The sequence below is a fragment of the Gadus chalcogrammus genome, chromosome 1, assembly GCF_026213295.1.
Source record: "Gadus chalcogrammus isolate NIFS_2021 chromosome 1, NIFS_Gcha_1.0, whole genome shotgun sequence".
Classification (NCBI taxonomy): domain Eukaryota; kingdom Metazoa; phylum Chordata; class Actinopteri; order Gadiformes; family Gadidae; genus Gadus; species Gadus chalcogrammus.
In genome coordinates this window covers 24,439,711-24,461,853 of record NC_079412.1, presented here as the reverse complement: position 1 = coordinate 24,461,853, position 22,143 = coordinate 24,439,711, and the positions used below count along the sequence as shown (strand labels likewise).

General features: G+C 48.6%; 1 protein-coding gene across 1 annotated transcript; it reads left to right on the top strand.

Moving 5' to 3' along the window:
- Window positions 1-507: 507 nt before the first annotated feature.
- On the top strand, window positions 508-22,134 carry ccdc30 (coiled-coil domain containing 30). The gene is made up of 30 exons (XM_056595084.1): window positions 508-552; window positions 680-816; window positions 1,327-1,563; window positions 2,949-3,131; window positions 3,450-3,570; window positions 4,050-4,240; window positions 4,537-4,605; window positions 4,791-4,868; window positions 5,413-5,593; window positions 6,368-6,439; window positions 6,882-6,997; window positions 7,139-7,269; window positions 8,159-8,351; window positions 9,090-9,188; window positions 10,055-10,186; window positions 10,707-10,844; window positions 11,435-11,613; window positions 12,028-12,253; window positions 12,590-12,712; window positions 12,967-13,137; window positions 13,707-13,916; window positions 14,208-14,365; window positions 14,586-14,751; window positions 17,012-17,133; window positions 17,594-17,735; window positions 18,877-19,013; window positions 20,080-20,197; window positions 21,216-21,286; window positions 21,502-21,688; window positions 22,054-22,134. The coding sequence occupies exons 3-30, from the start codon at window positions 1,549-1,551 to the stop codon at window positions 22,132-22,134; spliced, it is 3,810 nt and encodes a 1,269-aa protein (XP_056451059.1). The 5' UTR covers window positions 508-552; window positions 680-816; window positions 1,327-1,548.
- Window positions 22,135-22,143: the final 9 nt, after the last annotated feature.

Sequence of the window (22,143 nt, the reverse complement as noted above, 5' to 3'; positions counted from 1 at the left end):
ACATGAAAACACAAAGTGTCAACAGCCTTTTTGGAGGGCTCCGTAACTCCGTTACATTTTCAAATCACCTCAGTGGCCCCATTGTGCTTTGTTATGCTTCTAAATAGGGCGAATATGGAAAATAAATAGGCTAAAACTCTTTAGCATACTCCAACTCCACAGACCAGCTTCGGTTTTATTAGATTAAAAAACAAAAACATTTATCCTTGCTTTTAATGGAAAAAATAAAACAAATCTTAAAAAGTGTCCTAATTAATACTCAACAGGTAATGAGGAAAAAGGGGAACGAGGGCATGACTTTTAAGCGGAACACTTTTGTAGACCAATAATACCCCACACACTAGTACGTGGTATATATGTTATATTGTGTACTTGTATTTTCATTCGACAGAGAAGAAAGAACGATAATATATTTGTATGTGTCAAGCTCTACATAGACTTTCCCGTTTCCCCCGTATCACCGACCAAAATGGTATGACCGGTTGCCTAGGCGCCTGCAGAAGCCAAATTATTTTCGCCACGCCTGTTCTCACCGCTGCCACCCGTTACCAGGTTTGTGCAACTTTTCATAAATAAGTTCAGACTGAAGTCGTATTGAGTGTCAATAAAAAGAAGCCTGGTGCTAGACTTGCTATTTGGCTTCATGTCCGAGCTATAACTATTTCACCTTCCCTGCTAGAGAAGCGTAGCTACGGCTAGCGACGTAGCCGTGGAGCGTCAACCAAATCAACTCTTGGTTGACCAAGTTTGCTCACCAGCCAGCGGATGCTTACAGTTTTCTAACGCGGTGTCTTCCTGGCTGTCGTATAATATCATGTAAGGATGCATATTTTCCCCAAACGTACACACCGTACCCCCGCCTAGCCAGCTAGCTCTGCAAGGGGATCATAGGGCGCTTGTGGCGATGAAAAACTCTTGTCAGACATTTTGGGATGAGGGGTAAACAGCCCACATATTTGAGCTCTTTTAACCCTCTTCCTGCTGAAACACACTGGCCGGCCAGCGAACATTTGCAGTCCTGATCCGTAGAGAGGGCCGACTAATAATGGCCAGTGTCTCTGGTATACGGTGTTTACAGAATACCACTTTGGTATTATGAAATGTCATACTAGAGACGTGGTGCCGAAAAACACAGCTAATCGGCTCGGCGCTCGCATTGCTTCTGAGGGTGCAGTGATGCGCCTCTGCTTGCCTCGTACTACAAGGTAGCTACTCTAATCTGGAGGATTAGTATTGTGTAACTACAGGTGCTGATTTGCTACACTGTATACGGTTACGGTCACACTGCACAGCTCTAAATGTATGTATTCCTCTTTTTGTTTACAGGTGAGCTACATAAAATAGTAATGGAGGAACTTGGACATGTATTGGACATGTTGGACTTTTGAAGATCTGTACATCATTAAAAAATGTTCTTCAAACGAATGGACATCCTGAACGATGCCATATAGTGGACCTATAGAAGTCTATATGAGATCTTTGTTCTTGCTCTTGAGGAAAAGTTTCAACATCGAACAGATGCCTCCTCCTCAAACCTAATGTGTGACCATGGAACATGAAGAGGTAACACACACACACACACACACACACACACACACACACACACACACACACACACACACACACACACACACACACACACACACACACACACACACACACACACACACACACACACACACACACACACAAAAAGTCGATAAGCGTCTCCCTGACGAAAGACGATGACTATTGTTTATTATATATTAAAAGTTTCCCATTGAAAACACTGTAGTCATGCTAATACTATTTTATGTATGTATATATATCTATGTAACGCATCAAACAATAACATCATTAAAGAAATGTAAAAATTACTTCTATTTTATTCAATGAAAGTGAATTGAGTCCCAGTTCATCAGTCAACGTGGCAGAGGAATCTATCAATCCACAAATATATATTTTCTATAGAAAAACAGCAACGCCCACTTCCTCATAGCGTCAAAATTCTGCATTTGGTCTCATCTTTAAATACCAGAAGGTACATGAGACCTGATGCTCCTGGCCTGGCTGGGGCCGTGTCCCCCACCACAGCTGTCCACGGCCTGTGAATGAGATGCCCACTCGGGTTACAGGACCCGTGAATGACAGCATTGTGTTTGGTGACAGGTGTGAAGAGCCTGGGCGTCCTCGCTCAGCGCGCTATAGGTGCCTGCCGCGCGTGGCGATAGGGAGCATAATGCACGCTGGCCGACCAAGCTTGATGTTTGTCGGGGAGAGACCTTCTGACCTCGCTACCGGGTTGACTTCAGCAGCTCCGTGTCGAACGGAGCGACTGGCAAAAATATAAGATGCATATTTTCCCCCTTGTGTCATAATGCGAGTATAGCACTCTTGAGTAGTCTTACAATGTATTTTAGGGGCAGAAAGACAAGAGGCTAATTACTTTCCAGTATGCTCCTAGGGCCGTAGACATACCACACATGGTTGCTGGCGGATACTCTTCTTCTGCCTGGGCTTATATTGACCAAGTAGAAGAGTTAATGACATGGATCGAGCACTAAAGGAGATGAGTTAGGCGACTTGCTGAAGTGCACCTGATTCCCACAGGTTCACTAGCAGAAATTGTGGATGAAACCGGGATCCCTTTCCGCTAAGATAAAATTGAGTAATATCTAGAAAAAAAAGAAAAACAAACTTGCAGGTGGTCAGCAATAGCCGGTACAGCTTTACTGTATTAAATATATATTAGAGAATACACACATTTATTTTGCACCATCTAGGCTAAATGGCTTGTTGGCATGAACAGCAATATTTGATAAATACCAAAACAATCAATACTATACACAAAAAAAATCAATAATCTATATCCAGCAATCGTTGCGTCTCAAATGGCTGTAGCACCCTTTCTCAAGTTCTCCTGGGCTGGTTGGTGGTGGTGTTGGGTGGTGTTGGGTGGGGGCGTCCAGGTGCGGACGGAGCTGGACCGGATCGCTGCGCGGCTGCAGGACGATGGCCTGGCCCCGGCGGCGGGCGCCGAGGAGCGGCAGTGCCACCTGTGGCGGGAGCTGGTGGGCAGCGAGGGGAAGCTGCTGGCCTCCTCCCAGGAGCTGCGGGCCCTGCGCACGCAGCAGGCCGGCGAGATGAAGGAGGTGAGCCGCGACATGGGCACCAGCTACGCTAGTTCACAGCTTATTTACAAGGCCACGGGTCAGGAGGTTGAACTCGCAGAGAGAAGATGTTTCAACTGTCGTGAGAGAGAGACATAGTTACATGAAATGTAACTATGTTGCATGAAATGACTGTGTATAGTGTACTTCACTTCAGTGTCAATAACAGGTGTGTGTGTGTGTGTGTGTGTGTGTGTGTGTGTGTGTGTGTGTGTGTGTGTGTGTGTGTGTGTGTGTGTGTGTGTGTGTGTGTGTGTGTGTGTGTGTGTGTGTGTGTGTGTGTGTGTGTGTGGGGCCCAGGTGGAGAGCTACGTGGAGCACATCAGGGGTCTGCTGGAGGAGAGGGAGATGCTGACAACGGAGTACGAGAGAGACAACGAGCAGCTGCGCCTGGAGCTCAAACAGAGCCGGCTCCTGCACGGTACCGCACCAACACACTGTTCACCACAGCTGCCCACCACTGCTGCCCACCACAGCTGCCATCACTGTTACTGTTTTCTGTTATCGTTGTGCTCGCCAATTGAATGCTGAATGGGGGGGTTTACATGCAAAAGAGTTTAGGCTAGGATGTATACTGTGTAAGTATTATGTTCATACTTTCAGATTTAGTTTTCTTCCTTTCCACCTGTTGTTACATAACATGCTACTGTTCGATCCATGTTATCAGTCTTATTTTTTGGATTTTTTTTTTTAAATTAAGTTCACTATTTGGACCTCTCTCAACTCCTAAAGCCTATATGTAATATGAACAGGCACCAGAAGCATGAACTGAGTTAAATCCCCCCCTGTCATTTTCATGTCTTTGGAAAGCGACAAGTACCTCTCTGTCACCGACGTTTCGTCCCAGTCATAGGGGTCCAGCACCTGACCTCTTCCCCTCCGTCTTCTCCGTTCTGCCAGAGAACCAGAGCAAGGAGCTGGTGGAGCTGCTGTCCCAGGAGGGGCTGGGGGACGTGGGCCTGAGCAGCCCCAGCGAGCAGGTGGCCTACCTGCTGGTGGAGAGGGCCACGCTGCTGGAGAGGCTGGAGGTGGCCGAGAGGAGGCTGGACTCCCAGAGCCTCACCGGCAGCCTGAGGGAGGTCCACCTGCAGGTGCACAGACTTGGGATTGGACCTAAGGCCCAATCCCATTTCTACCCCTTACCCCTTCAAAACAAGGGGGAGGGGTAAGGGGAAGGGGTAAGGGGTAGAAATGGGATTGGGCCTTACCATCTCGTTTCAATTTCAGTTTCAATTCATTATCAGTTTTAGGATTGCTAAACAGTTGTTTAAATGGTTGAAACGGTTCTGATGTTGTGCTTTTTAATGCACCACCACAAAACAGGATAGCGAACTTTGACATTTAACAGCCTTCCCCTCTCGCCCATGCGCTGGAATCACCCCGACAGGAGGAGGTTGAGCACGTCCGCCGCACTTTGGGTCAGGAGCTGCTGAAGACCAGAGACAACATGACAAAGGTGAGAACGTCCGCCCCAACCAGGACATTGACCTCCCGCACGGTTCTTCCTCCATCCAGGCCTGACCTTTAAGTTCTGAGGGATGGAAGCCAGTAGGAGAGCCCTAGACGGCGTACCACCAGTGTTGCTGACGTGTTGTGTTGTTTGCTCTCCATCCCATCCACACCGATCCGTCTTCTCAACAGTGTTCGAGTCAGAGCACCTGGAGGAAGCTGTTTGGTCCCAGAAGATCCTCTGCTCAGAGCAGGCTCACTAGCGTCCCCGTAGGTCCTCACTATACCCCCCATGGTTTAAAGTTTAAACTAACCACTCACCCGTTCGAGAACCGCAGGCTGACGTTGGAACGCTGGCCAGCTTATTGCCACCACCACCTACTGCCGCTACTTTACTGCTCTCGTTTTCTTGTTCCACTGAGGGTGTTTTTCTTGGATTGTCATGCCAACATCTGCATGCAACTAATCGGTCTTATATAGACATTCATACCTGAAAGGTGTTCAATACTTGTGATGGGTGCATTGGCGCATGATTCCCCCTCAAGCAGCATGTCCACTTCCTGTTCGCGTCGCTACTGACTCTTTCCTTTCCTCAGGCGCGTCGGCACGCAGCGATACCCGGACGCCGGGCCTTACCGTCCGTCGTTCAGTTTAAACTATGTTCACCCCCGAGCACGGCTCTCTCAACGCCCCCCCCCCCAGCCCCCCTACCCTCCCAGGGGCCCTGCATGGTGTGCTCTCTTTTCCCCTCCATCGTCGGGGCCGCTGGCCCCCTGAGCTCAGCGGATGATTGTGGTGTCTCCACCACGAACAGCTCCACGAGGAGGAGGTGTCCCAGGAGAGGGGAGGGCGCCAGGGCCTGGAGCGGGACCTGGAGGAGGCGTCCCGGCGGCTGGCCATGGCCCACCAGGACATCCGCAGGCTCACCGCAGAGCTGGACGCCGCCAGGAAGAACCAGCAGGACCCCGACGGCGACGGCAGCCTGGGACTCGGCGGTAGGCGCTCACACCCAATACAGATGAGCTCAATGATGTGAACGGGACATTTTTTAACACAGGGGGCTCATCCGTCTTTTTACACTGGGGTGAGGTGGTGTTTTTTTTCTGTGTTAGGCTGAAATGGGTTCTAGAGTGAAGATGGGAATGTCGAGTTGCAGGATTTATCCAGTCTGATCATTTAGTCGCTCATTAATCCTACCTCTTGGTTGTACTTGTTCTGGAATTTTCCCCTGTACTAATAATAGCAGAGGTCCTTTATGGAGACATTAGCCTCATTCACAAGTTACATTGTCATTCTTCTGTACTTTCTTTTTGTAAATTAGTTCCAGGCAAATGTTGATGCATCATAGAACCAACTATGACGTTATGTAATGATCCCATTTTTCTTTCTCCCAAGTCCTTGAACCATGGTCAGACTCCCTATGAAACATTACAAAATAAGCGCCAACCCAGACCCTAGAAAATAAATGATTGCTTGGCTACAGTTTCTAATACACAGACACGTTGCCTAGCAACTCTTTCAAATTGTTGTCGAAAACCAATCGGAGCGATACCAGCGAGTTTAAGATTCTCCTTCAGGACAATTCAGATTCATAGTATATATACAATGTCAAACTGTGAACCGAAGGGTACCGTTTTACATTTAATTCTCTCCCAATTTTCTATGTGTAGCTATGAGCCTGTTGGAGAATTTTTTAATGAATTCATGGTCAGGATACCAGGACATACAGTTCCAACCGCCTTCATTTTATTATTTCTTCCTTATCACAGGAGCTGAGCTGGAGCGAACAGAACAGGAAGTGGAAAACCTGAGGAAGGAAGTGGACAAACTGAAGCACTGTGGTGAGACAAAAAAAATATGAGTGTAACTGTATATGGGAAAGCATGATGAGATGTTAGAACTTTGCTCAGCTTGACAAAATACTTTTTCAAACTGCACAAAAAAACTGCATGATTCATAAAACAGATCTTCTATTTTTCACCTCTTCCCTTTTTGAATGCCTACATGTCTGTCTTTATGTAGCCACATTTTGAGTCACTGGAGCCAAACATTTGGAACCTGATCCAAGGCATTTCACTCAACCACAACAAAACACGATCGTGAAGCTATGGCTATGTTTCCTGCAGAGATTGGTTTTCATGAACACTGTGTCGCGGTTGTTCCACATACCTTTTGATCCGGTTACCCGGTTCAACGGTCACTCTGGCTTCAGAAGGTCCGTAGTTCAGATGTCATGTAATGTCGATGATGGTACGTGTAATCATGCTGGCTGATGTTCCCTAGACATGGTGGAGCTGCAGAAGGCCAGAGACCAAAACGAAAGGCTGGACGGGGAGATACGTGTTCTGAGGGAGAGGGTACGAGCGTTAGACACCGAGAAGAAAACCCTCCTGGACAAGGTTAGCATTCACCAAACACTAATACATGCACACATCTCATTGAACTGCTAGTGAACTCTCAGCGCAGGCCAAATGCTAGACGCATGGTTTATAGTTTAGTTTGATGCATGATGTTTGTGTATCCCTTTTATATTCATGAAGCTGGCACAGCAGGAGCTAGAGCAAGCTTCCTCTGTCAAACCACAGCCACAAGGAGAGGGGAAGGGGAGAAGTGGAGAGCTTCAGAGCAATGTGGCCCCCTTGTGGAATGAGGAGGAGCATGTCCACAAACGGTACACTCATGCACCCTTCACCTAAATATTGGTTCATGTTGCATCCCTATTTAGTTGTATAGGATTATAGTGTCAATATACAGCACCAGCCTATACCAAGGTCACACAATGCATTTAAATTCCCTTGGTCCAGTGATTATTGCTCACAAAAATGACATCCCTGGACAGCATTTTTTTGAACAAATTAGATATCAAACGTAATAACCTATAATTCTCCAGACACACGGCTGTCCCCTTCATTTTGATGTTTATGATTCTTTAAGACTGATATTTGTGTGAGGAAACAAAAGCAGAATCCCAATCCCATGCAAATGCAACAAGCTAGTTTATACTGGCCTGGCTATCTGACAGTAGAATTACTATCTGACACTAGTTAGCCGACACTACACTAGTTAGCTGATACTATCCTAGCTAACCAACATTTTTCTGTATAACTGACACTCGGCTGGCTAGCCGACATTAGGCTGACACTACACGAGTTAGCTGTCACTAGCATATATGCTGATACTAGGTTAATTAGCTGATACTATGCTAGTGTTCTGACACTATGCTAGTGTTCTGACACAGGGCTAATCAGTGGTCACAATGCTACTTGGCTGAAATTACACAAGTTAGCTGTCGGTACCCTAAATAGTTAACACTCTGCTAGTTAGCTGACACTAGCATAGTGATGTAGCTGACACTACTCTAGCTAGCTGTAACTACCCTAGAAGCTTACACTCTGCTCTATAGCTGACACTAGCATAGTGATGTAGCTGACACTACTCTAGCTAGCTGTCACTACCCTAGAAGCTAACACTCTGCTCATTAGCCGGCACTGGCATAGTAAGCGGACACCAGGCTAATCAGCCTCCACGATGCTAAGTGGCTATCACACGTCTTGTTCCAGGTGTCGCGAGGCGGTGGAGGACGGCCGTGTGCAGCTGCGGGAGCTGCAGCGGCGGCTGCAGAAGCAGCGGGCTGACCAGGAGGAGCTGGTGGAGAGGAACGAGGAGCTGGAGGCCCTGGTGGGGGAGGCGCAGAACGCCAGCAAGGAGGAGCGGCAGCGGCACGACGGGGAGCTGGAAGGCCTGCGCAGGAAGGTAAGACAGGGAGCCAACAGTGGGATCACACTGGGGGGGGGGGGGAACATGGTGACTGTGGAGAGCTGCTCTCTGATTGGACACTGAGGGTTGTTTGATTGATTTGATTTGACCATTTTGATCTAAAATAGGAACAGCACTCTGTGTCATACATTAAAATACATAAATAGTCAGGGATGACACATGAAAGCCCGAAGGCTTAGTGGTTGGAGAGAGAATGCTTTTTTGAATATATATTGTATTATATATTATATATTTCATGCTATGGTATTGTAATACTTTTAATATAGTATAGAGGTAAGATGTTAAGTGGTCAGGGGGTTTGACTCCTAAATGAAGGGTTCCTGGTTCGATCCCAAGTCTCCGTAGTATGTCGCCTATTTGCTGAACAGAATGACCTCAAAGTCACTCTGGATAGAAGCGTCTGCTAAATAGGAGAACAGGCATTAGTGGACAGTGCGTAAAGTAACACATAGTAACTTCCGTATGTGCGAAAGACCAGTTTAATGAGTTTTATTTATTAGAATTCAACACAGCCTCTTTCTCCGGGTCTAATTAATTCCTGTGTTGCTCAAGACATTTCCCTGATGGTGTACTTTTAGTGGTGGATCATGGTTGGTGTGTGTTTGCGTGCGTGCGTGCATGCGTGCGTGCGTGCGCGTGTACGTGCGCGTGATAGAGGGAGAAATGGAGACAGCTCCCAAATGTCTGACTAACGATGTGCGCTGGAACCACCAGATTAAAAGCCTGGAGGTAGAGCTGAAGAAGCAGTTTGCCCAGGACAGGCTTCTGAAAAACGTAGAGGAGAGCAAAGAGTCGGAGCCCTACTTTCAGCCGGTGAGTAGCCGATGGGTCGGAGCCAGTCATCAATCTTCCTCCTTTCTAAATTCATCAAAACAGGTCGATACCAAAGACATCACCCCTCAAGGTGGGACGTGGAATGAATAGTGTGTTTTTGGCCCAAATCCCCCTGTAATAGGGCCAGCAGTGGAAACACGAACACTGATATACACACATTACAATGTGTTAATGCTGGTATTGCGCTTTGATTACAGCCCACAGACAGATTATTATTCCATTTATCTAGTCTCAAAGCAAGTGTTGTGCCAAGATTGTATGCAACATTCTGAAATGTGCATATAAGATAAGATAACACTTTATTGATACCCAGGCGAAGAAATGTGGTTGTCTACAGCAGCAGGAAGACAGCCGAAAATTGAGATGTATAGTATAGTTAAGAAATGTAATACAATGAACTAAAACGGGGAAATAAATATTCCACCATATGTCCGCAGTCTGCCTGTATGCATCCTTGATATGAAGGTCGATGTGAGTCAATTTGGATTAAAGTATTGTCTTTCTAAACTACGGGGAGGAGCTCGTTGGACTGTGTTGTGGTTATGTCATCGTCATCACAGTCTAACTGTAAGGACATGTATGTAAAAAAAAAAACACTGTGTCCGTTCGGACAAAGGCTAACTTACTAATTAATAAGACAGTAGTGGTACAGTCATGATGAACCTGACCTCATCTGTCCAGCACACTTTGACCCTTTACCGTGTGTGTGTGTGTGTGTGTGTGTGTGTGTGTGTGTGTGTGTGTGTGTGTGTGTGTGTGTGTGTGTGTGTGTGTGTGTGTGTGTGTGTGTGTGTGTGTGTGTGTGTGTGTGTGTGTGTGTGTGCGTGTGTGTCCTTGGCGGCCAGCTGAGAGGCGTGGGCAGCAGCCAGGAGCGGGTGTCCCTGTTGGAGGCGCGGCTGACGGAGGAGAAGGACTGGAGGAAGCAGCTGGAGGTGGACCTCACCTCCGCCCAGGGAGCCCTGAAGAAGGACAAGGAGGTGGGAGCAGGGCCCTCACACAGACAGCACAGCCGCGATGATGATGATGATGATGATGGAATTATTTTGTGTTTTTGAGGAAAATCTGTTAAAGGTTGAGAAAAAATGGGATAACATGAATAAATTATTAATATATATATATATATTTTTTAAGTTGACCGGCTGTGTTTAATGAAAACGTAAAGAAAATTGGTTGCATGTTGCATATTTGCATATATATTGCATTATATTTGCATATCAATTATTTATTTTGGCAAGCAATATACGTCAACAGTACATTTGTTTTCTAAAATGGAGGAAAATCATGCAGTGTTCTTTGTTGTACAATAATACAGCATAGTACTATTTAGTACTAACTACTCTCAGTTTATATGTCAGTACTTGTACTAGTATAGAATATATATTATAGAAAAGCCTATTCTTCACTGTGTCAGCCCCTTCCCATGTATTCGCGATGGTGTCATTCTGCCAGTGTGTTTTATCCTTGTGTGTTTGTGTGTGTTTGTGCGTGCTGCTGAAGGCCCTGCAGATGGGCGAGCGGGAGCTGAAGAAGCTGAGGATGGAGGTGAACAGTCTGCAGACCGAGTGTCAGCAGGGGAAGACCCTCATCAAGAGCCTCACGCAGGTCAAGGGAGAGAAGGCCGTGCTGGAGGAAAAGGTCTGGCTCACCTCGCTCGTCATCCACATGCTCTCGTGTTACAATGTTTGAAAATACTGAATACATTATCTTGACCCAACTCGAGAGTGTCGTTTTAAAGATACAGTCGGAGAAATATTACTTTATAATAATAATAATAGTAATTTCCAGATTCCAACGTGCTGCTGCTAACTGTCAGTCTTTGGTCTCCCTAAGAGATAATCATTTTTTGATTTGATATTGAATCAATTTGGATGTGGCAATGTTTATTTTGTATGTCTCAGACTTGCATTCTTTCTTATTTTCCTTGAATTTAATCGAAAGATTATTACCATTATCTTTCGATTTAAATTGTTTTGTCCATATGTCCTCCGGTTTGGGTTTGTAATCAAAGTAGACCGGCATAATTATAGTTTATACTAGTAGTTTACAAGTTCCTGGTATACTGAGTATGTACTTGAACACTGAACTTAAACTTCAACGTGTGTGTGTGTGTGTGTGTGTGTGTGTGTGTGTGTGTGTGTGTGTGTGTGTGTGTGTGTGTGTGTGTGTGTGTGTGTGTGTGTGTGTGTGTGTGTGTGTGTGTGTGTGTGTGTGTGTGTGTGTTCCAGTTGGCCCAGTTGGAGCGCACTCACGCCCGCCTGCAGGGCGAGTTGGAGCGCCAGAGGGAGAGTGGTGGGGCCAAGGAGGACCTGAGGGAGAGCAGGGCGGAGGTGGAGCAGCTCAGGGACCAGACGTACCGGCTGACCTCTGAGCTGGCCAGCCTGAGGACGGCCCACGACGCTCTGAGGTGGGCCTGGAGCTCGTGATAGCATGTAGCTCATCTCATCTCAGCACCAGGGTCAAACTCCCTATGGACTTGGCTATGAAGTAGTCTTTCTGAGATGAAGTGAAAGTTTGATTTAAGCTAAGCACCACGTCATATAGAACCGGGATATTTATATCTCTAACCCAGAATACTACTATTGCTTTTTTATTTTTTTGGATCATATTGATTTGTTTATGATCAACCCAGTTAGAGATTGTAGGTTTAAATAGGAAATAGGAAATGCAATGCGTGGGTGGGGGTGTGGGTGCAGATCGCAACTGCGGCTGCGGTGTGTGCATGTGCACTCTGCAGCTAGTCGTAAGAATCTGATCCAATGCGGGCGGGAGCATCCTGTTAACCCCTTCCTGGCTGTTCTCCTGTCGCCCCCCCATCCAGAGAGGAGCTGGGGACCGAGAAGCTCCAGAGCAGCGGGCTCCAGGCGGACCTCCGCTCCGGGGCCCAGGAGACGCTGTCGGCCCAGGGGGAGAGGGACAGGCTGGGCCTGGAGGTCCAGCAGCTCCAGCAGCGCCTGGAGCTGCAGCTGGAGGAGCATCATGCCTCCGCGAGGAGCAGCAGCCAGGAGCCCCTGACCAAACCTAGTCCCGGGGGTCCAGTGGAGCAGGTACATGGCCCGGAGTGCTTCCAACACACCTGTCAGGGAGGATTTTCCATTGACGCATATGAGGGAAATCCTGAGACGTCAACCAGATGAGCCACTGTGAATAAGCACAACTTGCACATCATCTGTAGAAAACATTTGTATTAAAAGCTCTGAGGGTACAGGACAATGTAGTTGGTGTGTTTGACTCCTAGTTGAGGAATTGGGTTCGATCCCTGATGTCTAGAAGCAGCAGGACCATTCCTCCGGCCCCCACCTGCCTATTTACCACATGCATCTGAATCCCCTGTAAGTGGCGTTGGATATGAAGCATGTGCTAATCAGCTAAATGCTACCCAGCTGCCCAGCGTGAAGCGGGACCCGGCTGGCCTGCAGGCCGACCTGGAGGAGGAGAGACGGCTGTCCGCCCGCCGCCAGCTGGCCCTGCAGGCCCAGGCGACTGAAGCCCAGGCCCGTGCCAAGGTACTCCCTCCGCGTTTAAGCATCTTTAGTGTTGAGGTCTGCCTCAACACTCAACTTCTAAATCAAAATGTTCATGTCGGCACCGTCATATTATCCACTTTTATTTAGCATTTCCTTTTTTAGTTACTTATTTTATCTCTGAATGGCCTTTTGTTCTTAATGAAGCTAAATCAACAAACTGGCCGTACCTCCATACGAACCCATCTAACATTTAGTATAATGCTACCCCCCTGGCCTGCCTCCTTCTCCCCCAGTCTCAGGACATGGTCCTGGGCCAGAAGGCGGAGGAGGCCCGGCAGCTGAAGCAGGACCTCCAGAGGGTCCAGAGTCTGTTCACCTCGGCAGAGCGGGAGCTGCGCTACGAGAGGGAGAAGAACGTGGACCTGAAGAGGCACAACGTGCTGCTGGACCAGGAGAAACTCAAGGTGTGGGAGACGAACGATGGGGCTGTGGCCGTGTGTTGGGTTCTCCTGGGAGACGTTGCACAATCATACTTTCACTGCTTAGTGAAAGTATTAAGCCATTTTCTGGCTTAATAGTCGGAGTGTGCTGACATTTCGCACCTTCACACTTTCAAACCGCTTCCCCGCGTCTCTTCGCTGCCCGTTCCATTAAGGGACAAAAAAAAAGCCCATACAATTTTTTCACTTGCATTTGTTTTCTTTCTGAATCAATTTGGTGTGCAAACTGTGCATACGTTATTTATAAATCTATATTTCCTTGTCAAGCTAGCATTTATCTAAAAGTAGTATAGGTCCCATGACATGCCACCGGCTTGTAAGGCTAATCACACTCACACCTGGTGGCATGTCATGGGACCTTTAAGTGTCCCCCAGTGGGTGTTTAAACCATCCCTACTGGATGTTTAATACACCCTTAATGGGTGTTTAAACCATCCTCAGTGGGTGTTTAAACCATCCCTGGTGGGTGTTTAAACCACACCATGTTTCCATAACCAAGCTGTCTCCTGTGTGTTTGTCCGTGCTCCTCCCAGCTGTGTGCAGAGGTGAAGCAGAGCGCGGCCCGGTTGCTGCAGGTGGAGCAGAAGGTGCAGGGTCTGGGCAGCGAGTGCGAGCGCCAGCAGCAGAGGATCCGGGAGCAGGAGCTGGAGCTGGCTCGAAGCTCCACCACCCGCAGTACCACCAGCAGCCTGCAGGAGGAGCTGCAGGCAGAGAGGGCTCGCCTCATCGCCGCGGACAAGAAGGTCAGCGAACGAATAGTCTGCTATACTACTAGCTTGATTTGCAGTGAACCTGGACTACTCCCTGGGTCTGTTTCAATACTGTTACTCAATGCTAGGGGCTTAGACTTGATTAGCATTTATCACCAGCGGTATCGCTGCGCTGGAATAATAGAGAGATTACGACAGCTCTGCTGCTTCAGAATTGCATTTTTCTGTTTGCATATGAAGAGGTCTGCGAAAGGTCCTGATGACAATAGAGTGGCTCACTTTAGTTCAAAGGTTAAGCAGGGGTGTCCTTCCTCCTCCCACCAGGTGATGGAGCTGCAGCAGCAGCTGAAGAACTCGCAGCATCAACTACGAATGGAGGAGGCTCGCTCCGGGGAGAGCAGCCGGCTGGAGAGAGACACCCGGGACCTGACGGACAGCCTGTCCTCCCTGAGGGCCCAGCACCACGAGGACCACATCACCAGGTCTTTATTACACACATCCCCACAACACAACTCACACCAGGAACTGCATTGTAATGGACGCGCTCTAATGTCGTCCCTCATCCCCCACCTCCCCCTCCTCCTGCACCTCCCCCTCAACCCCAACCTCCCCCTCCTCCCGCACCTCCCCCTCATCCCCCACCTCCCCCACCTCTCCCTCATCCCTCTCGCCCCCCACTTCCTGTGTGGCTCCTGCTGACAGGAAGCTCCTGGAGCAGCGGGAGGAGGAGCTGCGGCAGCAGGTGCGCTCCCTGAGGCAGAAGGAGGCGTCGCTGGGCAGGAGCAACTCGGAGCTGGGCCTGAAGAGCCAGCAGCTGGAGAGCCGCCTGACGCTCCTGGAGGAGGAGCTCAGCCAGGCCCGCGAGGAGGTGAGGGGGGGGCCGAGGAGGTCTGACAGGCTCAGCTAGTAAGGGTTAGCTTTGGAAATAATAACAATAAAAAGTTTATTTTATATAGCACCTTTCTCACTCTCAATGTCGCCTTACAGATTCATGAGCACAGACAGAGCAAGACAGCACCACAAGAAGTACAACAACCCAAATAAAAATGTAAATAAATAATATAGACAGAGGGGGGGTCTAGAGAGGTCTATGCATTGGTGGAAGAGGAGATGTGTTCTTGAAGCAGAAAGGTCTTGAGATGAACTTTAAGGAGAGGGAAGGAGGGACAGTCACGGAGGGAATTGAGGAAGGGAATTCCAGAGTTTGGGGGCCATGGCGCTGAAAGACCTGCCACTGAGGATAGAAAGTCTGGTGCGGTGGACGGAGAGGAGGTTTGGTTACATGATATGAACGGAGCGGGATGGAGTATAAGGGGTAACTGGTAGCTACAGTGTGAGCTTTGTGTTGCCTTTGGTGACCTCCCTAACATTGTGTTTGCTTTGGTAGCTACACTGTAGCTTTGGGGTATCTTTGGTAGCTACACTGTAGCTTTGGGGTATCTTTGGTAGCTACACTGTTGCTTGGTTAGCTTTGGTCTCCAGATTGTAGTTTGTGCACTTCTGTCTCCCCAATGGATTGCCACAGATCACTTTGCCATGTGGTGGATTCTAATCTACACTCAGACACTATATTTCACAAGAAAGAGATGCATCTACCTATTTTATAATATATAATAATTTGTTTATTTATGGTTGCCATGGTGCTCCGTGGTGTGGGTCTACACGGAACCATAGTCAACACTTCTCGTTTAAAAAAAACAACAATCTAATCCGTCCACCATATGCCACCGCAAGCCGTCATGTCTGTCCCACGCTGGTTGAGGCTAAAGGAATCCAATCCGTTTTAAAACTTTTCTTTGGCCGAGAAAAGTAAACCTTGCCCAGATGACGCAGAGCATCAAGTGAGAGGAGGTTAAGTATGTTGTGTTGCTGGGAGACTAATCCAACCATAACATCTCCCAGTGACTGAAGCCAGTTCATTTCCTCCCTCGTCAAGTCCCCTCGGCCATTCTGTATTTTGAAGGGGCTTAACCCTCTGAAACGGCCCGTAGCTTCGCACACTTACTCCCAAATCATTCCCAACTGTTGACACAGCTTGTATGCACTGGTTTTCATCGAGAACTCTCTTCCCTGAGTCTCCGTTAACCGTAATCCCAATGCAGAGCTGAATGAATCATTACTGTTTATTGTGTCAGTGAGTGGTGACTTCTCCTGACTAACTGTACTAACAAGACACTTTACAGAGTGGTAGGCCGTTTTTTTCATTAGCCACCAGTTGGAAATACGTAAACATCTGGCTTGTGGATTGCTCAACTTTTTCCCAACTCTGGGGATGCTACCTAGGGCTTGGTCGGCATACATCGAGGCATAAAGGGGCAGTGTAGGGAGGTTGCTAGGGTGCTAGAGCAGCTAGGGGGGTAAACAGGGTGTTTCTAGTGTATTGGACAGACTAATTGGTGAAAGGTTCTGGGTTTTGTCCACGGTCTCGGCAGCCTTACATCACTGCCCCCCCTTGAGCGAAACCCAGCCTGCTCGTTAATGACGAAGCTTTTGGATCTCTTTGGATAAAAGTGCCTGCTAAACGCTGGATAGTAGATAGAATAGGACTATGGAGAGAATCCACTCAATGGTGTATGTTTCATTTGCTTAATGAAACATACATTACAGACATCTCTAACAATATATTGTGACGTACCTTAAGTGTTTCTGTAGTTTTGCCACTGAAAAACATGTGAAATCAACTGACTGGTCTCCAGAATCAGACCTAAGAATAGTCTGATAGCAGACAAGCTGAATGCTGATATTGACAGCGAACCCAAATCAACACTGTGTATGCTGGTCACAATAGAAACATCATTTCTCATTCTGAAAGCTTCATCCCCCTGCGTCAATGAGTTTCTCTGTCAGAACTTCCCCGTAGCCAAACAGGAAACAAGGCGCCACTTAGACGCCTTGATAGCAGAACTTCTGCTATCTAGGCGCCACTCAGACGCTTTGATAGCAGAAGTTCTGCTATCAAAGCGTCTGAGTGACTCAGACGCTTTGATAGCAGAAGTTCTGCTATCTAGGTGTCACTCAGACGCCTTGATAGCATAACGTCTGCTATCACATAGGACTGCTGTATCCCTAGCTTGCTGGGGCACTACCTGTTTTTTACCAAAGTGGGTGCACCGTGTGGTTTCCACCAGCAGAGGGAGGCGCAGAGCACCAACCATCAGCTGCAGGAGGAGCTGCTGTCCAGCCAGCAGGAGACAGACAAGTTGCAAGGAGAGATACAGCTGGTCCTGCTACAGCTGGACACACACGTCAGGTAAGACTCACTCACTCACTCACTCACTCACTCACTCACTCACTCACTCACTCACTCACTCACTCACTCACTCACTCACTCACTCACTCACTCACTCACTCACTCACTCACTCACTCACTCACTCACTCACTCACTCACTCACTCACTCACTCACTCACTCACTCACTCACTCACTCACTCACCCACTCCCCTCCACTGTGAAATAGCTTCAACTTGATTAAACATGAGCTCTTTTATCCTCTAACCAAAGACTTCCTCAATCCATGGCCCTTATTCATCTAGAGGCCATCTTGGTTCTAAACGCTAGCTAGCGTTTAGAACCAAGATGGCCTCTAGATGAATAAGGGCCATTCCCCAGCTCTTCCCCATGTGGTTTAAAATCCTGTGTCTGTGTCTGTGTGTGTGTGTGTGTGTGTGTGTGTGTGTGTGTGTGTGTGTGTGTGCGCGCGTCTCGTGCAGGAGGCACAACGAGAAGCAGGAGCAGCAGCGTAGCAAGCTGCGGCAGGCCCGGCAGGCCTGCCTGAAGGCCACAGGGCAGCGGGACCGCACCATCCAGAGGCTGGAGAACGACCTGGAGCTGGCCTCCAGCCTCTCCCTCAAGGTGCCCTCCCACCCCCTCTCTCTGCCCCTTCCTCCACAGAGTTAAGGCCTAGTTATGGTTCCACGTTGACGCAGCACAAGGGGGTTTACGGACCAGTTACGTCCTTGCGGAGTTCCACCGGCTTTGATTGGAACCGCGTCGTCAAATATACCTCCCCCCCCTCTTATAAAAATAAAATAAATAGGCTTCAAATTTTATTTAAAACAATTATACCTAGTTTTATTTGCACAAATTATGAAAGAAATAGCCCTGGTCCCAGTGATCTAATCTGGTGATGTTTCTCAATAGAAAGCTAGTCACACAAACGAGACCAAAGAGAATGCTTCACATTCTCAGCAATTATTGGCAGGATTCAGAGTGATATTTCACAGTTGACTCGCTACATCAACACCAGCACTTCTCCAACACTGACACACTGCATGTACCCTCCTGGTGGTTTGGAGATCTGTTTTAGAGGATAAGGACGCCACCCAGTTGTCGAGGCTGTTTTTAGCATGGCACCAGTCTCCTCATAACACTCTGCTCCTCGCTCTCCTCTTCCCCTCCCTCCTCGTCTTCCTTCTCTTTCTCTTCTGCCTCCTTTTCCTTGTATTCTCCACATTTTTCCCCGTCATCCTCCTTATCCTCATCCCTCGCCCCTTCCACTCCTCCTCCTCCCCCCCCTTGCTCCTTCCCCTCTTTACTCCCTTTCTTCCTCTATTCTTCTTCTCCTCCTCCTCCTGCTCCTTCTCCTCTTCATCTCCCATCCTTCCTCTCTTCTTCTTCTCCTCCTCCTCCTCTTTCCTCCCTCCCCCACTGCTCCTTCTCCTCTTCATCTCCCATCCTTCCTCTCTTCTTCTTCTTCTTCTCCTCCTCCACCTGCTCCTTCTCCTCTTCATCTCCCATCCTCCCTCTCCCCTTCAAATCCTCCCTCCACCCCCCTCCCCCACTGCTCCTTCACCTCTTCATCTACTCCTCCTTCCCCTCCACCTCCTCCCCCTCTCTTGCTCGTTATCCCACCTCCCCTTTGCTCTTTAAACCCCCCTCCTCCTCCTCTCCCCCCTTCCCCTCCTCCTCCTCCCCCTCTCTTGCACCTTAACCCCCCCCACCCCCCCCTCCTCCTCCTCCTCCCCCCTCCCACCACCATGGGTGGTGTCTCCAGGAGAAGGAGTCGGTGCGTACGGTGATGGCTGAGAATGAGAAGCTGTTGGTGGAGAAGAGGGACCTGCTGCGGAGGATGAGCGAGGCTGAGGACCTGGGCAGCGCTGGCATGCGTACCGCTTCCACTGTGCAGCACAGGTACAGCCCCGCCCTCCATCCCCCATGATGCACCCTGCTAGGTACTAGTCCTCCATCCCCCAGGATGCAACCTGCTAGTTACGAGGCCCCAATACCCCATGATGCAGCTTGGTAGGTACTTGTCCTCAATCCCCCATGATGAAACCTGCTAGGTACGAGGTCCCTATCCCCCATGATGCACCTTGCTAGGTACTAGTCCCAAATACCCCATGATGCACCTTGCTAGGTACTATGCCTCAGTCCACCATTATGCAGCCTGCTAGGTACCAGGCCCCTATCACCCATGATGCCCCTTGCTAAGGACTAGGTCTCAATCCCCCATGATGCAGCTTGCTAAGTACAACCATGCCCGCAATCCCCCAAGGTGCACCTTGGTTTTATTGCAAAACAAACAAACAGGCTATATCATCTACTGGGCCTTAAATCCCATGCTAAAGCTAGTATTTTTACTGCAGGTTGTTGGAATCCTCCATTATAGCAAATGTGTTTAAAGACATTTTATTGAATAATATGTTGAATACAATTAAATCAGGTTTTTATTTTTTTACTATTATGATCATCAAAATGGTATCATTTCATAGCTATGATTTTTCCAAATAATAATACATTTTATTTGTTTCATGCGATGTTCGTTGCTCTGCCTTACAGTGCAGTATAGAAATCATATAGGTTTAGTTATTAGTATATGCTACATGTGAACCTCCTAAGATGGCGCAGTTCGATTGGTTCGCTATCTCGGGATATTGGGCAATACTAGATGATGTGAGATCTCAAACTTGTGATATCATTTTCATCGCAAAATTTCCCCCTTTAAGCGTACGTGACGGTCGTCTTCTCACGCTAAAAAAAAATACACGTTAAAGAAAACAAATAAATCCCGGCGTTCACGTGTAGTATATACTAAAACAATTATTCACCTCACCTCTTCTGCGAATAATTGCTAAAAATACTGTGAGCTGTGCTGATGAACCGCTGTAACAGTGAAAGCCAGCCCAGAGAACGACCACTTCACCGTCCCATCCATCATCATCCTGTTACCCAATCAACTCCTCCGCCTCTGCCTCAGGGTCAACGGCCTGGAGCAGGAGAACCGACAGCTGCAGGACAGGACGCTGAAGCTGTCCAATCAAGTGAGCTGCTTGGAGCGGGCCCTGAGGAACGTCCAATCGTTCTGCAGTCTGGAGGTAGAAGCCCCGCCCCGTTCTGCCGGATCATCACTAGCTCTGATATAAGACCCCTTCAAGGGATATATTTGAACTAGTTATACAGTGCATCTTTGTGACTTCCTGTTTGACAGAGTAATAGCGATATGTATGTTTATGTGACTAAACTGGTTTCAATGTGTGTGTGTGTTTGTGTTTGTGTTTGTGTGTGTGTGTGTGTGTGTGTGTGTGTGTGTGTGTGTGTGTTGTGTGTGTGTGTGTGTGTGTGTGTGTGTGTGTGTGTGTGTGTGTGTGTGTGTGTGTGTGTGTGTTAAGGCCAATTTCCACAAGAACCGTCACGGAAGCGCCACGGCAGTAAAACGGTCGCCGAAAATTATAGAAACCATTATAGTCAATGTAGGCTATTCCACTGGTCTATTTTTGAGGGTTGCCGGTTCGCAGCCGTGTCTCAGAACACTTCTACATCCAATCAGTTTGCATTTGCTCATGAATATTCATGAGCTCACATCGACCCCTATGCAATTCACGCTATTGATAACCCCATGGTATCACTAGCTAATCAGTGGCAAAGAAGAAATGAAAGTCTGCGTCGATGCCTCGTCTATTCTCTAATCGCTAGTCAAGTGTCGCGAGCGGACTGCGACGTTGGCATGACATCTAGAATCATGCGTATTTAATGGGTTATAATATTGATGTGTAGGGGTTGATTATAACTCGGGAATAATATTGTATGGGTCATTCTAATCATAATCATTGTTTGCGATTCATATAGGCCTATTATAATCATGCACGTCTTGAGCCATCAGCCGGATCGTGTCCGTACCGCCTCCAGGGGGGGGATTGCAGTACGGAACACAGCCGCTTCGCTGCCGTGACGCTTCCGTCACGGTTCTGGTGGAAATCGGCCTTAACAGTGTTGCTTACTCATGGCACTGAGCAATGGTGACCGTTACAGGACGTTCTGATTGGCCGGTGCCTGCCTGACCGGAGAGGGGGGGTGTGTAAACAATGTTTTTTTTCTTGGGATTTGTTCGTTCAGCACGAGGTGAGGAAGATGTTACCCTCCGAGGGTCTGACCATGGACAGCATGCTCCAGTCCTCAAGTCTCAGGTAGCCCCTCTCTCTGTTTAAACTAAACTAACATAGGTCCCCCTGTTTCACGCTCTACTGACTCATAACCAATCACGTGTGTGTGTGTGTGTGTGTGTGTGTGTGTGTGTGTGTGTGTGTGTGTGTGTGTGTGTGTGTGTGTGTGTGTGTGTGTGTGTGTGTGTGTGTGTGTGTGTGTGTGTGTCCGTGTCCGTGTGTGTCCGTCCCGCGTCCAGCCTGACCTCCGGCGGCTGCGACCCCCTTGGGATCCTGGACGCCATCTGCCGGGTCAAGGGGGAGGGTCCCCGCGTCGCCCCGCCCAGCGCGCCCCAGTTCCAGCCCTCGGAGCTGGGCTACCTGAACGTCACGTCCCCCGGCCCCGGGGGTCTGGCGGAGACCCGGCACAGTGCAGAGCGTGACCAGGTATGACGGGGGGGGAAGGGGGTGGGGTGAGGACCACGACGGGGGTCTCCTGAGATGCCCTCCGCTCATACCCAGGTACTGGCGCCCTGTGCGTATTGTAATCACATACCACCTCGTCGAGGCCTGACAATGGTTCCACGTCGACGCAACGCAGTGACCGCGCAGACGCTTCGACGCAGTCGTGAACCTGTTTTTGGTCGGTGTCGGGTTTTAGTGAGCGGACCAATCACAGCCCTTGCTGCTGTGTCGCCTTGACGCAGTTTTTTGGGATGCGCACGTCAGGTCCTTGCGGTGGACGCAAGGCGGCTCCGCGAGGAAGTAATGGGTCTGTAAACCCTCTTGCGTCGTCGTGGAACCATAATCAGCCCTTTAGTGTGAAGGAGAAGACGGAGGAAGAGATGGGCATAGAGGGCACAATTGACAATAAATTGCCCACAGTGCAGTGACCCGGAACC